Below are 18141 nucleotides of genomic sequence, written 5' to 3' on the forward strand. Positions count from 1 at the left end.
GACTGCAAAGATAGATACATCTCTTGCTCCCAAAGCAGCATAGGTATTTGCTGCTTAAATAAATACAACCACCAGCCAAATACTTACTCATTTTGCTAGGGCTGTTCCTTCTGTTTCAAAAAAGACTCAATTTTTCTTTTTTTTTTTCTTCAGGTACAATCCTTGGATTTACCCTCCGACCATACAGAATGAGCTACCGGGAAGTCAAGTACTTCTCCTTTCCTGGGGAACTTCTGATGAGGATGTTACAGATGCTGGTCTTACCCCTTATCATCTCCAGTCTTGTCACAGGTATCATAAGCAGTTGTTGGTTTGTTTGTTTTTTTTTTTAAGTGTGTTTATCGCAAAAGATTGCTTAGAAAAGCCAATGCTTTGGGTTTCTGCTGGATGCATGCTCTGTTCTAGAAAAAAAAAAAGTCCCTTCAAAATGATGGAAAGGAGGCTTTAGTAATGCATGAATGATTATAACTCTCGTATTTTACCAATCACAAGAGGAAATGAATTTAAACAGCCACGTAATCTGGTTCGCCTCACCGTCAACGAGGTACCCTGCTAAACACCACACCATCAGCCTTCTCTGACCACAGTGATGTAGTTGACAACAGCGTACAACAGGTCTGTTTTCTCACCCTCTTATCCCACCCAGATAACATCTGGTTGGACAGCCTATTAGCTATTGATGCAAGAATGCTTGTTCTCAGAACCACCAGGACTTGAGCGGGAGCCTTCTTGGAAGCCTCATCAAGAGGTAATGCCCACAACACTCACCAACTCTGCTGCCACCAACACTTATCTTTTTCTGGTGTACCCGCATGATTTCTTTTCCTTCTCCAGTTGCCTCCCACCCCCGTTACCTTTTATGCTGGTGGGAGAAGGGGGAGGGGGTGGGAGATTTCCCCATCTGAATATTTTATTAGTGGACACATGGATTTTTAACAAGTGGAAGCTTTGCAGGATAGGATTCTATTTTCTATGACAATGAGATAACCATTTATTCCTGCATGGGAAAAGGTGAAAGAGTCATTTGTCTATGTGATTGGTGAATCAGATGGAGCCAAGAAGTTGCAGAAAAATGTTACTGTACATTCCTTCCTGCCCACTCTTCTCTTTCCCCACAGCACATCTCTGACTTGGAGAAGGAATTTCCATAGACACTGCCCGAGCGGGATGATTTCTGGGTTTGTAGGTAAAGCTCAGAACTCAGGTATTACTGACCCTATTCTCTTTTCCACCCTTGGCTCACTGTTCCCCTGTTGGGCATATACCACTCTGCCTCTATGTGAGCTGGCACTGAGAATCCTTCCCATCCCAGGGAGTTCTCAAGGATATTTGTACTCTCTTTTCAAGATCTCTGTGTAATGAGAACTTCATCGTACAACTCAAAAGTCATGGAGAAACATTCTATTACATCCCTTGGAGGGCTGGCTATTACTTAGACAGGAACTATGTCAGATTTTCCCTCAATGCCTTGCAGATCTCTGCTGGTTTCCACTTGTCCAGGGCCTTAAACAAGTGATTGCATGTACATGTGCTTTCACTGGCGAATGAATTGCCCATAAAACAGTCCTGGAGTTGATTTGATGTACTTGTTTGTGAAGCTGGGATGGTCCATTGCTGACCACGAGTAATCACAGCAGCTACAATTCTTACCACCAAAGCTATATTCATGCTGACATGAGGGCACATGATTATTTTATTATCCATATGCTGATATTTTTCTGGGAAACAAATTATTCACAGAAAGCACTTGTAAGGCAGAACCCACATCTGACATTTTCTGTGGCAGAGCAGAGTATCTCCTCACCATCCCTCCTGGCAGGGCATTTGGATTGGGTGCCCGCAGTTTTCCTGTACACAAACTGAGGGGTTCTGGATCGTTTATACTTTCTCTTCAAGGGTGGAACCAACGTTTAGAGGTTTCTGCTTTCTCTTAACTGTGCTGAAAATCCAATGTGTTACTCTTTAAAAGAGAAAAGCCCTTATATGATACAATTAGAGAAGTGTTACTTCCCCTTAGTAGCAGTCCCAGTTGATCACCACCTTGAAGTGGAATTTCCTGATTTTTCTTAATACCTAATAACAAACAACTTTGTTGAAGAAATAAGAACTTTGGTTGTGTAATTTTTCAGAAAAAAAAATACTATGATGCAATCCCTTTGCATGGCTAGAGAGAAATTTTTGGTTAAAACTTGGAAAAACCATTAACATTTATAATATTGTTAAAGAGAAAAGAATTATAAGCTGCAAACAACTAATATAAAATGAACTTTTAAAACCGCAACCTAATTGCAAGTTGGGAGTGTTGCCAAATTGGACCATTAAGAGAGTTTTAGCTCTTGTCCAGGACTGTGCTAAGGCAAGGAGCCTGAGAGGCAGAATTTAGTTCGCCAAAGATCTTTTTAAGGTGTTAGTCTGAAGTGAGTAATTTCCAAACTACACAGTAATTTAGATATTTATGATCAAATGGAATGAATGATTGATTGAATAAGAATGTCCTTTATGGTTTTGAATACAATAATTCTAACCCAAATGAGGGTATGACCCAGCTGTAATGGGAAGGGAGGAACTTCTACAAATTACCCAGACCCTTGGAAGATCCCTGTGTATGTTGGGAAATGTTACTGGAGAATGTGTTTCCTAGGGAAGAAACAAAGGCAGGCTCCATTGCTTTAGAGTGGAAAGGCAACCTCAAATGCCTCCAGTGGCCACGTGGGTGATGTATGTACATGAAGCTGCCCTTTCAGGCTACTTTTTGTTTTCCTATTTTGATAGAGTCATGGATACAGAGAAATATTTCTCTTCAACAAGAGAAGTAAGAGGGACAAGTATGATGATAAACGGAGAGGGACCCAACTACAGAATAATATGGCAAAAGGAAGGCAAAGAGACTATTGAGACAAGGGCCAGATCTTCTTGTTTTTCAAGAGTATCCAGAAATCTCAAATTTTTTAAGAACCTGCAGATTTTTTGAAAGAATTCACGAAACAAAACAGCGCAAAGCAAACACAGTACATCTGCAGGCCCATTCCAACCCTCAGACTACCAATATTGGAACTCAGGTTTTTAACGTCAGTGCTGTTCATTATGAGAAATGTACTCCTAAACTTGTGCCCATGAAGCTATCACAGGGTTTCATATGTTGCCTTACCCAGTCATCGGCGGTCCTGTGCCAAAGCTTAACCGATAATGTGGAATTCGCTACTGAACATCATGTTTACTGCTGACTAAACAAATTGCTATTGGAAAGCCTCTTCTCCCCATCTTTTGGGTATAACTGCATTGTGGAGTAGCCATTCTGGTCTTTTCTGCACCAGAAGGAACACTAGAGTAAGAACTCAGGTCACGCTCCCCTAGGAAATATTTCCCAGTGGGAAAATACTTTATAGACTTGTTGCTCCTAAGTTCAGTTGTCCCAGGGTCTGTAGACAGAAACTGAAATGCATAAAATTATTACTGTGTTTCTTGGACTAAGCTTTCTATTGTGGAAGATTCTAGAAAACATGTTGTAAGTTTAATTGCACTAAAGCCACATTTAAATTCTGAGACATCTAAGTTATATTTTTTACTTGAAACATCCGTGTTTATGAGTTGTGGCTCTATAGCCCTTGTAAGTCGTGTTCCCCTTTCCCTAAATTTGAAACTCCAGTCTCTTCAAACATCCCTGGTGTGTATTAGCATTCCAGAGGCTGCCAGAAAGAAGCTGGGAGGAAGCCTAATGGCTAGATTTGTACTCAAGTACCTATTTTTTGGACAAGAAGACTATGTCTATGCCAACACACCACAAAACAAAATAGGGGTTTGGTGCCAGTTTCTATTGATTTGGTCAGGATAGGCAGCCAAACTAGAAATTTCATGCCAGAAAAATGAGTTGGTTTGGCTGACTTAGCCTGATTAAATTCACTGGATAATAATTAAATGTCACATCTGATTGTGCAGTGTAGACATAACTATTACCTCCTCACTTCTGAATCTTTTCAGAAACTAGTGCTTTCTTCTTTTCTCATTCTAAGTGTGCATTCCCCCTCAATCACTTACCTCAGAAGAAATCTTTGATGTCACCCCAGTTTTCTGGAAGTGGGGAGCACAACTTTTGACAAGCAATCTCTGTGGAGTTGGGCATGATGTAAGTAAAAGAGGTGAGAGAGGAGTGTCAACACAAGAGTAAAAAAGCAACAGTGTCTGGGACGTATGGTAGGGTACCCTGGAGGCAGGATTATCAAATAGATGAAATTTCTCATTTAACATTCATTCATTCTTTAACAGCTGTTTATCACGCTCCTACTACGTCAGACACTGGGGATACGTGAACACAAAGATACAGTCCCCAAGAAGATGTATGTTGGGTGCTGAGGAGAGAGCTTCCCTGCATCCCTTAATTCCCATAATATTCCAGTTCCAACTAAAATGAGATAAGACTCGTTCTCTGTACTCCCAACAAGAAAGAGACAAGTTGATTTTTAAGAACATGGTTTCAAATCTGATTTTCATGTCACAGCATCTCCATCCTAAAGTCCAGAATTTTCCATCATAGGTACCACCTCAGTCTCATTTACTTAATATTTTCTTTAAACCAACATACTCTTCTTCCACAGCCTACAATCATTACCCAAAATGGAAACCTCCTATTACTTGTCATGTGGAGATAAGTAACAATGTTATGAAATTGTAAATTGATACAATTGCCTAACAAAGGTCTGGGAGCCTGAGACCCGACTCCCCGACTCTTGTATTTTTAAATGACCAGGCGCCGTGGCTCATGCCTGTAATCCCAGCACTTTGGGAGACTAAGGCTGGCAGATCACTTGAGGTCACGCGTTCGAGACCAGCCTGGCCAACATGGTGAAACCCCATGTCTACTAAAAATACAAAAATTAGCCGGGAGTGGTGGTGTGTGCCTGTAATCCCAGCTACTCGGGAGTCTGAGGCAGGAGAATCACTCGAACCCAGGAGGCTGAGGTTGCAGTGAGCCAAGATCGCGCCACTGTACTCCAGCCTGGGTAACAGAGTGAGGCTCCATCTCAAAAAAAATAAATAAATAAATACATAAAGAAATAAATAAAGAGAGGGGATTAGCAAATGTTAACAAGGTGTTAAATACACATTATCACCAAAATAAGACTTTGCCTTTCCTGTAATCCAAAGAATCAAAAGAAAATTGAAAAGAATGACTTTCTCACTGTGATTGGTTTCCATGCCACAAAAACACCTATCCCACTTTGGGAAGCACTGATCTGGTCTAGCCATTCCTGCAGTGTCCCTTCCAAATGACTGTCCAGCTTCTTCCTGAACATTTCCAAGGACAAGAGATCTTTGGAACCCATTTGTCCTTAGAAAACTCTAACAATACTTTTTTTTTAATCCAAAATAAAACAAATAAATTTAAAAACCAGAAAAACAAAACACAACACCTGCCTCTCTGGTCCTCTCCTCTCCATGTGACAAGCTCTATGATGTGTCACATATTATTTGGGCAGCTTCTTTTCAAATCTATAGACCAACAACTTCAGTCGAATGTGGGACTCAACGACTGTTGAAGGCAACAAGCTAGAATCACCAGCAAAGGTCTTTCTTAATTAAAAATAATAAATGTCGTACCTCAAAGTATGGTCCTTTGGCTTCAGAGAAATCACAGTTACAGTAAGAGTGAACTAAAGTTTTGTCATTTCATGTAACACAAAAGGGCTAGACAATTCTTAAATCTTGAGCATCTGAAGGGTTTGTCAAGGGCTTGCAAAATGAGTCAAAATCACTTAAGAGAAATTTAATATTTTAAACTATGCATTGCCATGGCTCTGGTGTATATCTGAGGCCTGTTTGAATACTCTGAGCATTTATGGACAAGAAAAGGAGCTGTAGATTTCACCACCTGCCCCCCTCAACACCTACCCATACATTGTATTGAAAAAAAAAAAAAAATCTCAGGCAGGGAGGAGTTTCTTTAGCCTTCCCTTTCATTCTCTGTAAAATGTAGGTGATAAGATACCTGTGTCACAAGGTTGTTGTGAGGATTTATGCCTGGCACATAGTATGTGTTCAGTTAGTGGTAGCTGTTGGCAGTAAGAGTAGCAGCAAGAGCTGTCCTCTGGCGGTTCCCACTGTATAAATGAGAATTCTGGAGCAAGAAGACAGAGCTTCAAGTCAGGGGCACAGAACTGAGGCTCCAGATTCCACAAGTCTCATTTGTCTGTGATCCCTGAAGCAACCACTTTCCTATTAAGGTAAACTGAAGAAACCATAAAATTAATCCAGTAACAACATGGGAGCCAGCGAGAATTCCTACCTCATGACTGGAAGGGATAGGTTTCTGCCCTGCGGCATGGAATTCGATTACCTTATCACAGCTGCATAATTCTAAATATTTTCATTGGTTATACAACTGCTCTGTCTTTTCTGAGAAACTCAGCCCCAGTGTGTAGCACCCTGGACTCCACAGGGCAGCAAATTCCACACACTGCACCCATGTTGTGAGCAGAGATTTTCAGGCTGACCAAAACTTGAGGCAAACTGAGTCTCCGTCTTAACACTCAAACACACTTCATGGCGGCCTGGAATCAAGGCAGTCATTACGAAGCTTCAGCCCAGTTCATCTGAAACCAACGTATTGGGCCTGCTTCATTGTCTCTCAAGGGGCTAATCACAAACATGTGGGAAGGGAAGCTAAGGAATGCCTGTCTAGAAAGGGAGGTTGTATAATGTAGTGGGAAGAACCTATGTGTGGGGTAAACTTTTTGCATCATGTAGAAAGCAAATCTGGGTAACTAAATGTGTGTGTGTGTGTGTGTGTGTGTGTGTGTGTGTGTGTGTGTGTGTGTTGTGTGTGTGTGTGTGTGTGTGTGTGTGTGTGTGTGTGTGTGTGTGTATTTAGGTTTTGGTGAGGTATAAAGTCATTTAAGTCTAGCTATACCAAAAAGAATTTACCTTTCCATTACAGATGATTCATTCAGTAAGCATTTGTTGAGGATTTTTATGTGCCAGGTGCTTCTCTAGGAGCTGAGGATACCAAAATGGAGAAGACAAGATTTCTGCCCTCAAGGCATTCAACGTCTGGTTGGGAGATGGACTCATGATTGCAGTATTCATGGTATCAGTGACACGATAGTATCATCTCAATGAAGGAACAACTTAGGGAAGGAACGATGCACCCGTCTCTTGCCCTTCCTCTCCAGTATTCGGGCTTCCTTGCTGGGAAATAACTCTATTAGCAGAGAAGAAGGGGCTCTTTTCTTTTTCTTTCTTTCTTTCTTTCTTTCTTCTTTTCTCTTTCCTTTCTTTCTCTCTTTCCTTTCTTTCTCTCCTTCCTTCCTTTCTTTTTCTTCCTTTTTTTCTTCTTCTTTTTTTTTTTTTGGCCCTGAATTGTTTTCCTCTCACCTGAGTCTTTCACCATTAAATGCAGAAAGAACCAGAGGTGTGGCCCTGTGAAATTCCCAACAAAAGTCAACCTGAGGAACATGGCCTCACAAATGGGAAGTAAAGGAGAAAAGGTGCTTGACAGGCTTCCAATGACAGAAACATTCCCTTTCAGGGGGAGCTTGCAGGAAGGGAGCCCGGAGACCTGAGGATCTCTGGGCTCATGCAACCCTGCTCCCAGAGCAGGAATCCCCACTCCAGCCCCTGGAAAGTGGCCATGGAGCTCCCCAAAATGGTCCATTCTTAGGTGGTCTCAACTATGAAGTCTGTCTTCTGTGAGGTCCACCTACTGGTCCTAATTGTGTTATTTGGCACAATTAGGATGGCAGTCTTTCAGATGGTCTCAGGGGAGCACCTCACAGTCTCTTGGGCACCTAAGCATAAGCGAAGTGTCCCAGTGCTTCTTCTGTGCCTGTTCTCCAGGCCTTCCACCATCCTGATTGCCTCTCCACCATCCACTGTGCTCCCAGAGCTGATCCTGGTGCTCCAGATGTCATGTGACTGGGTAGGGACAGTGGTCTAGATCCAGTCCTCTATTAATGCAGGCCAAGGTTGGGTCCGCTGCTTCACCAGCCACGACAAACCACTGGCTTAGGGGAGTTAAGCCTGTGGTAAACTAAATCCTGCAGAACTGAGTGTGGAAAGACTTTTGTGGCAAAAATGGAATCGTTCTTTAATTAAAAGATCAGTAATAACAGGCACATGGCTTTGTTGTGAGATGCTGCTTTCCAGAAGACTTGAGCCTATGCGAGTTAGAAATTCTTATTTGCTAATTTCAGCAGCTTCAAGTGAGCCAGTGATTTTCATCAGTTCTGGTTTGGAAGAAATTTTTGAAAAATTTAAAGAAAGTATAAATAAGAGAGGAAAATTTAAAGCTTCCTTTATCTCTAGGAAAAATAAGATTTTCTACCCTTAAATTATCAACTTAATAAATCTCCTTCAGAATGCTGTGGAACTGCAAGTTTCTTCTGCTGATACCATAGTTTCCAAGAGAGTGAGTTACCTGATTAATTCTGACTTGGAGGTTTGTGCCTAAGGATTGGAGGTGGCAGGTTAGGGTTGGAGGCGGGGAATGCTTCCGAAGTGAGACACCATCTTAGGCTCTTCTAATTTCTACAGTTCAGATTCTGAGAGGATGCACTGTCCCATCAGATTAATTGCACTACATAGAGGTAGTGCCCAGCCTCCAATCCCTGCCCCCCACCCCAGAGTTCTTTAATTAATTGATCTGAAACGGAACTTGGGAATTGACGTTTGTTTGTAGTTCTCTAGATGATTCTATTGTGCACCCACGGTTGAAAACTACCACTTTACAGTTTTTCTAGAATTGTTGTTTTCTGGTGCCACAGGCCCCCATTGTTACTACTTTAGTTGATACCTTTATTAGTTCAGATACCCTCTCTTCTAGGAAGCCTTCCCTGGCTTTCCCCTGCTAATACAGGCTCACAGAGGTGTAGGTACGTTTCCACCTTATCACAGTTACTGCATCACAATGGAATGCGCTGTTAACATGTCTATCTTTCTCATAAAGGCTTCTTGAAGGTACTGTGTCTTTATCTGGCACATTCTTTGCATTGCCTAGAGGACAGAGTCTGCATTCTTGCCACGACAAATAAGAGCCTTAGCAGCCTTCGCAAGCCCCTCTACCAGCTTTATTGCCTGCTGCTTCCCTGGCGGAAACCCTGTCCCTCTCTCAACGTCCTAATGCCCTCAGCACTTCATTCTTAGTATGTTTCCCTCTTCCCTACTCCATCAGAATTCTTTACCTACTTCAAAGTAAATTGAAAGCTTAGCTTTCAATCTTTCCTTAAAGTTAGCCCTTTCCTTAAAGTTAGCCCTTTCCTTAAAGTTAGCCCTGGAGTACCTGTCACTGTCACTCATACATTACCAGAACATGCTGTCATGCTCCAAACTAAACTGGAGGGTTCCACTAGGACCATGTTTTATGTATTTTTGTGGCATCTGGAGCAAAGTTCATCCTGCCTGAGAAGTGTACCATTTTTAATGGTTTTTTGCTTGTTTGTTTGTTTTTGAGATGGAGTCTCGCTCTGTTGCCCAGGCTGGAGTGCAGTGATGCAATCTTAGCTCACTGCAACCTCTGCCTCCCGTGTTCAAGGGATTCTCCTGTCTCAGCCTCCTGAGTAGCTGGGACTACAGGTGCCCGCCACCACGCCCAGCTAATTTTGTATTTTTAGTAGAGACAGGGTTTCACCATATTGGCCAGGCTGGTCTCGAACTCCTGACTTTGTGATCCACCCACCTCGGCCTCCCAAAGTGCTGGGATTACAGGCATGAGCCACCGCGCCCAGCTGGTTATTTTTAATCACAAAAGCAATGCATTCTCTATTAGAAATGACACATACAAATATTGATGAGCATAAAGTAAAAAGTGAAATGCTACTCTGTAAAGGTAACAACCGTTAACAGTGCTAGACCTGTTGCTGGAGAAGCAGTGTGTGGTAGGGAATAAGTGTTCAGGCTAGAAGAACTGAGTTGGAAGCCCAGTGTGGCCACTTCCCAGCTTAGTGACCTTTGATGGGCTACTTTATCTCTCTCAGCCTCAGTTTCTTTATCTACACAATGGGGATAATAGTAGTATCTACCTCATTGGATTGTTGTGAATATGCAAGTTAATACACATTAACCATACTGCCTGACACACAATCGCTGCTAAAACATTGGCACTATTTCACACTCTTTGTTAAAAGCTTACACAGAAATATACCATTGTTTTTATGAAAATGGAATCATATGTATTATTCTATAATATGCTTTATTTGGATAGCATTCTCCTATGCAGATATGCCTTATCACTGAATGATTAGGGTATCACTAATATTCTGCTCTTTCAAATAATTCTGCAGTAAACTTCAGCATGTATGTATCCTTGTAGTCTATTTCTGAATGATTGATAACTAAAAGCAGAGCTGTTAGAGCACCAAGCATGTGCATGTAAAATCCAGAGAGATGTTGCTAAATTACCTCCCAAAATTATTCTCCCAAAAGGATGCTATTTTCTCCTACTCCTTCAGAAGACATTCTCCACTACAAATTCCATACAGTTTTATTTAAAGTCATTTTTATTACTCAGGTGGTGCATGAATGCTTACTATTTGTGTAAGTAAAATAGAAAATGCTATATATAAAGGAAGACATGAAAGTACACTGCACACGCATGCACACACACACACTCACAAACACAAAGACCCCCACTATATTGACTCCAATTTGAATGGACTTCTAAACTGATTACCCTGGAAATGACTGGGAACCCGCATTCCATTATAAAAAGACTCGGTGCACCATAAAGCCTAGTAAAAACATGCTGGAGTTTCTGCTAGCATCTTATATAGACAGAGAGAGAGGAAGAGGTGGGGGCGGCGAGGGCAAGGGTCTATAACCAGACAAGGATTTCTGTGGCCATGTCATGAATTGTATGCCTCCAGAGGACAGTTCTGTTTTTTCCCTCTGTTTGGTATTCGGTGGTCATTTCATGATAAGCAGAAATAAAACTTTGGGATAGTGCTATTCTCTGCTGAAGGACTGATTTACCTGAATGATCTTCCAATTTTGAGTCTGGGCAGAATCTAGAGTCCTAAGTCTTAAGTGTCTGCAAATTCATTTTACCAGGCAAGATAGACTTCTTTTTGCTTCTTCATGGTGAAGATCCTGGCAATAATCTCAGATCCTCAGGCTGGAAGCTGGTGCATTACCCCATGATGTACTTCTTTCACTAACCCATCAACTTCTATACTACCAGTGTAACACTTTTCTCAACCGGACTGCCTCATATGGGGATATAGGCTTGCCATCTTTGTGTTTATTTTTTAAAACAATTGTTTGAGTTTCCATCCAGGTTTTCTTCAAAGGGAAGAAATTTCCCCTAAATTACCAAGCTGGTTTCCTCTCACAAGGCATTGGATTAAGAGTGGCCAGTAGCTGAGCTTTGTGATTCTGAGGATAAGTAATAAGTCAAAAAGAGCTGTTGGCTAATCCTTTAGAAGGATTCTAAAAGAAGAGTGAGATGATTGTAAGCTTCCTAGATCCAGGCTGTTAAAATGACATCCATATTACCAAGACTCGTCAGTACTGTTAAGGGAAAAAAGAGGGGAACCCCTATATACAAAAACACAATCTTGTTTCATCTATAATACCCCTGGTCCCCTCCTTCATCTACACCACCACCCCCACCTACACCCACCACTTGATCATTTTGTAGCAGATATTTTATTACATTTTTGAAAGCAAAGGAAACATAAGACAGGTGTACTATTTTAAGATTATATTAACATATTTCATGTTTCTTTAATGCCCCAACACATACACACATACACACACACACACACACTCTCACACCAAGAGCTGATCACTTGAACAAATTGTTAACCAATTGACTTGCTTCCCATTTCTGGTATAAGCTTCTGTACCAGTGCTTTATATTAATTATCAAAACCTTCCTGCAGCCAGAGCATGATAAATCTTTAGTACAGGATGATGCAATAAAATGTTTATGCTATGAAGTTTGGGGACAAAATTTTTCATCATGACATAATGTGCATGTATGGGCACACATAGCTTTGTATGTTTATTCTTTTTTCAGAAGTCCTTCCAATTCTAAAATGTATTGTAGTCTGACAGTGCCTCTAATATTGGTAATTCTTTTTAAGTTTATAACTTTTCCAGAGTTTGTTTCTGCACTTTAAGGTTTCTTAACTAGATTATTTCTAGTTGAGATGTAATTTCAATCTATAGTTCTCCAGAGTGTTTGTGCTAAGTGCTGAAGTTTCATTATTTTAAAGCTACCTCCCTGAAAGTATATTACAAATGTTCTACAATTGTAATATAGTGATTCATACAAAAAAAAAATCCCTATTTTTAGCATACCTAAACTACACACTAAATATTTAAGAAAAAAAAGTGGAAACATTAGTAGCTTTTATACTGGAATCTTGCCATTTCTTTTTCAATTTAAAATAGAATTTGGTTGTCTTATCTTGGGACCCTATGCTTCATGACATATCTGAAAGCATTCTTTTGGCATGGATCTGGAAGATAGCTTTAGAGCCAGACATCAATGTAGTAGTTCTCAAGATACTGAAAATTTATAACATTCTTATGGGTATAATAAAAAATGTTTACATATTGAATTCTATAATATAAAGTAGGAGCACACTTACTATGAGAAATATAGCTCCTATGCAATATAAAATAAAATTATAAGCATATTTCCAAAAACAGTAAAAGCTACTGAATCTAAGCATGATTGATGATTTCAAATGTTCCAATATCATTTAGGCATAATACTTCAAAGCTTTCAAGCCCTTTTTCTGCTAGCATTCAGAAAAGTAGAGGACAAGAAAGGATGAAGAAAAATTTATAGTGAAAAAATCTTAAAATTGAGAGAATTCAATCCATTAACTTTAATCTATACATCTTTTTTCTCTGAATTGGGTACATTGGCATCATTATTTGATTTTAGCAGCAAACATTTGGATTTAGCTTATGGAAGGCAGATGTCCTGTGGGAACGTGACTTGAAGTCACCATATAACTTCCCGCTAAATAAACATCTGAGCTATAACTTGACAGCTACCAAGTGAGGTCAAGTGTCTGAAAGTGCTGTGTACAACACATAAGCACGTTTTCCTTATGTGAAGGATGCCTTTCTAGCAATGTGTATCAGACTTTCAAGTACTCAAAACATACTTGCTGCCAAACTTTGCCACCCACCACTAACCTCCATTTGATCCTTAGAAGGTAGAAACTTATTTTACAATATAAAAAGAGATTATTTTACTTGTACGATGTCCCTAAAATTATTTCTTGGTATTGATAGACTTAGGTTTATCTTATTTCAAGTTTGCCTTATTTTTTAAGAGGTTTATTGAGATATAACTCACATACATGCAATTTACCCATTTAAAGTGTACAGCTTAATGGCTTCCAGTATATTTACAGAGCTATGCATCCATCATCACAATCAATTTTAGGACATTTTTATCACCCCAGAAATAAAGCCTGCATTCGTTGGCCATCATCCCCCAATTCCCCCAAGCCCTCAGCCCTAGGCAAACTCTAGTCTACTTTCTTTCTCTATAGATCTACCTATTATGAACATGTCATGTAAGTGATATCATTCAATATATGGTCCTTTGTGACTGGCTTTTTTCACTCAGCACAATGTTTTCAAGATTCATCCATGGCGTTGTATATATCAGTACTTCATTCCTTTTTATGGCTGAATAATAATATGATATATGCATATTGCATATACATGGACATGTGATATGTCCATATAATGGAATATTACCCATTCATATAATGAACATATCACATGTCCGTATTCCATATATGACATGTCCATATAATGGAATATTATCCATTCATTAGTTAGATATTTGGGTTGTTCCTATTTTTTGGTTTGGTTTGGTTTTTGCTATTACAAATAAGGCTGCTTTGAACATTCATGGACATATGTTTTCATTTCTCTTGTGTATATACTTAGGAATAGAATTGCTGGGTCATATGATAACTCTTCTTTGCCTTTTGAAGAATTACCATGCCATTTTCCAAAGTGGCTGCACTATTTTACATCCCCAGTAGCAGTGTATGAGGGTTCTAATTTCTCCACTTTCTTACCAACGCTTCTTATTATCTGTCTTTTTGTTATTGTTCATCTTTTTATCAGCGTGGGTATTAAATGCTGTCTCACTGTGGTTTGATTTGCACTTCTCTGATGGTTAATAATGTCAAGTATATTTTTATGTGCCTATTAGTCATTCATACATCTTCTTTAGAGAAATGTTTATTCAGATCCTTTGCCCATTTTTTAATTGGGGTGGCTTTTTATTATTGAATTATAGTCGTTCTTTATATATTAAACTTACACTTTGTAAAAATGCTGGTCACTAGACTACCCAGGGATTACTGTACCACTTGTCGTAAATCATAGCTATGGTCCTCCTTGAGAAGAATTCCTTACTGTAGTTAACACCTGCTCTAAATAAGCACTCTTAAGTGCTTGTTACAAAGTGTAATGTGGGCCGGGTACAGTGGCTCACGCCTGTAATCCCACCATTTTGGGAGGCCTAGGCGGGTGGATCATGATGTCAAGAGTTCGAGACCAGCCTGGCCAACATGGTAAAACCCAGTCTTTACTAAAGATACCAAAAAATAGCCAGGCATGGTGGTGTGCACCTGTAATCCCAGCTACTCAAGAGGCTGAGGCAGGAGAATTGCTTGAACCCAGGTGGTGGAGGTTGCAGTGAGCCAAGATTGGGCCATTGCACTCCATTAGGCCATTGCACTACAGCCTGGGCAACAGGGCAAGACTTCGTCTCAAAAAATAAATAAATAAATAGACAGTGCAATGTGAATAATAAAACATCAGTGAAAATAAGTAGTTTTATATTATTACGTACTTTTGAAGTGAAACATCTCACCTCACCCCCCCCACAGCAAGGAGATATAATAGCCAAAACCAAAAAGGAAATACAGTGGGACGTCATTAGTAATACCTTTTGTTTGTCTTAGGTGTAAGAGGACTCTTGCTCTTCTCTGCGTGATATATGTTTTAGCTAAAGCTTTGAAGTCATAAGATATGTAGTCTAGGTATTATAATTGTGCATTTCACATTTCAAAAATTGTAAAATTCAAATGTTAAGTCTTTGGCTACGCTAAAATAATTATTGAAATCCCTTAAAATGCAGATGGTAAACTCATCAGTTATAACTTTTTGTTGCATTAAAATATAATATGAGTTTATTTCTTTAGTTGTAGTGAATAAAAATAAGGTTAATTACAAAAATAAAGCAGGTAACACAACTATTTGAATATGCTTAACACTATTGAACTGTACCTCTAAAAATAGTTAAGATGGCACGTTTTATTATGTGTTGTATACCATAATTAAAATTTTTAAAAATAAGGCAGATATAAATATTTTAATGTCAATTCTTTTGAGTGGAATATTCTAAATGATTATTTGCTTATCAGTCTAACTTAAGCACAGTTAATCACTTTTACACTGCTTTGAGTTAGATGGCTGCTCCCTGTCCTAAATTTTACTTTCTGAGATGAGTAATACAGATACTCAAGTTAACCAGGATGTTAGTCCGTGGGTCAGTGATCAGGTATCTCTAAGTCAAGACATTCCTCAGCCACCCCTGTGGTTGTCCTGTGAGGTGGTTAGGGGCGAGGGTGGGCCTGGGGCAAGATGGCCTCAACAGGAGGACCTCTGGATTACATACCCAAGTTCCCTCTCAGGAATGTGGATGCTAAAAGTGAAGTGCTGATAACAAATCTCACTGGTATGAAGTAGATTTTAAAAGCTGCTTCGGTCTCAGGCTACATCTCAATTTATGGGGTGGCCTCATTGCTGAAAGTTCTGTGTAGGTCTTTTACAATAGTATTGAATTTTACATCCATTATAATGCTTTTTATTATGAGTTCTAATTCCAAGTTAGTTATTTTTAATTCAGAAAGAGTGAATATTTGCTTTCTGGAGGTATCTGCACTTGAGTATCTGCAAGGAGAGCCCCTCAAGTTCTGTTTTTGGGGATCCTCCCATTTTGAAAGCACTAATCGGACCTCAAAGCCAGATTTTATCTTTGAGGGCTGACTTCCACTACCTTTTTTTTTTTTTTTTTGACAGAGTCTCACTCTATCACCCAGGCCGGAGTGCAGTGGCGTGTTCTCGGCTCACTGTAACTTCCACCTCCCAGGTTCAAGCAATTCTCTCCCCCAGCCGCCCAAGTAGCTGGAATTACAGGTGCCCACCACCACGCCCAGCTAATTTTTATATTTTTAGTATAGACGGTTTTCACCATCATGGCCAGGCTGGTCTTGAACTCCTGACCTTGTGATCTACCCCCTCGGCCTCTCAAAGTGCTGGGATTACAGACGTGAGCCACCGTGCTTGGCCCTCCATTGCCTTTTGACCATCAACAAAAATGGCCAAAGTGAAGCTTGCTGGAAAGGCTTTCTAAGCCAATCATTCTCAGTAATTTGGGGGTTGTTTCATTCGTCTTTATTTGGAGGAGGCTAAAATCAGTTGCACATTTGTAGTGAGCATTTTGGAGTCCTGTTATTTGAATTATCCATTATTTCCTACACAATTGGAGAGTTCAGGTTAATGTTTTCTTCTATCTCATGTCTTGAATTCCCAGCAGAGGCTACACAAAATTTACTTCTACTTCATACACCAGTTTATCATGGTGCAGATTATTGCTCATTTTTATTCTTGAATAGAGCTACAGGCCAAGCAACTTCTTGCCTTGATATTGATGTCCTCTTTCACATATGTAAGTAATGTATGTAGTGATTACAAGACATTCCTTTTGTTCATTAAAGAAAACCCCCAGGAGACTCTTTGGAATAAGCTATGTGTAAGCCACTGAATACTCTTTAAAGAAGCAAACCTATGTCATTAAGGGAAAGCTAAAGATACGTAAGTTTTTTGAAGTTGACATCAAGGAGGGCAGCATTGCTTGGTTGGTGCAACTGCCAGAGACAGGACAGTTTATTGGTCTGACCAAGGACAATGTGGAATTGTAAAGAACGCTGACAGAATATTGCATGGACAAGTTTAGATAACAAGGGCTGGTATTTTTCACTAACACTTGGTTTCCTCTGTGTGTTTTTTTTTTTCAGATTTATCTTTTCTGTGTTGAAATCCACACAAGGGACATAAAATAACCCTCAAAAAATATAAACACAATATCCAAACTTCTTGGAAATTTAAATGTTAAGTATTATTCAGTAATGTCTGCCCACTGTAGTTGGACAAAACCACATTCAGGTCTATGTGTCAGCTTTGTCCCTCAGCCCTGTGATTTGCTTTTGGTGGCTCAGGGTCACCTCTCCAAGGGCAAGCTCCATGAAGGCAGACAGCGCGTCTCCATTTTGATGAAGCTTTGCAGTCAAGCTGCTCAGTGTGTGTTAGAGAGGCATAGAGCTCTGCAAGGCCATGTTCATGTCTATAACAATAATTGACCTCCCTAGTGGAAAGACAGGATTTTCTCAAGGAAAATAGTTTGCGGTGTCATATTTGTGGTCTCTCTCGAAAGACAATTCCATAAGTGGTTCCTAAGCCTTGGAAAATTCTCTTTTGCAATAGTACCCACAAATAATGTTCAAAGAGCTATTTTTGAGGAAAGGATTCCTCCACATTTTTGCAGGTGTAAGTCATTCCTGCCTCAGTGAAGTACAAAGAGTGACGTGAGGGAAGCAGAGTTGCTGGCAGGAATTTTAAAAGTAAACTATATTTGTCCCACGTTAACTGTGCTTCTAGGGTATAAAGGTCAGGGATAGAACTGGTCCTGTGGGATGTTTCTCATTGAAACCACCTCTATTCCAAAGCCCTGGTGTCACTAGCCAAGATGTATCTATTCTAATAAAATGTAGGTCTCATATGACACCACATTACAAAATACACATTTTCATTTGTTTTTCTTTATCTAGTCTATTAGAAATGTGTGGTTCTTTTGTAGTTTCAGTTAAGAGTCTAATTTGGTCATTTTCCTCTTAAAATACTCTTCAAGTCCTGTAAGTACTCAACAAACACTCACTGTTGACCAATTTCTATTTCCAGCCACATACTGTTCATAATGAAACCTACTTAGAGGATTTGAATGAAATAATGTAATTATTTTCAATGTACAAGAGGCAAAATTATCTGCCATGAATTTCTCTGGAGTAAAGCATCCTCAGTCCATCCAAATAAATGTTTTCATTT

The 18141-nt window shown here is 39.8% G+C and overlaps 1 protein-coding gene across 2 annotated transcripts in view; it reads left to right on the forward strand.

The window, feature by feature from the left end:
• SLC1A3 (solute carrier family 1 member 3) overlaps positions 1 to 18141 on the forward strand; it is an 82863-nt gene that overhangs the window by 23552 nt on the left and 41170 nt on the right. For both annotated transcript variants that reach the window (XM_032135784.2, XM_032135786.2), the window contains exon 3: positions 154 to 291. In XM_032135784.2, coding sequence (XP_031991675.1) covers positions 154 to 291 — 138 coding nt within the window. The remainder of the gene's footprint in view (positions 1 to 153; positions 292 to 18141) is intronic.

The sequence above is a fragment of the Hylobates moloch genome, unplaced genomic scaffold (assembly GCF_009828535.3).
Source record: "Hylobates moloch isolate HMO894 unplaced genomic scaffold, HMol_V3 SCAFFOLD_17, whole genome shotgun sequence".
In the NCBI taxonomy this organism is placed as follows: domain Eukaryota; kingdom Metazoa; phylum Chordata; class Mammalia; order Primates; family Hylobatidae; genus Hylobates; species Hylobates moloch.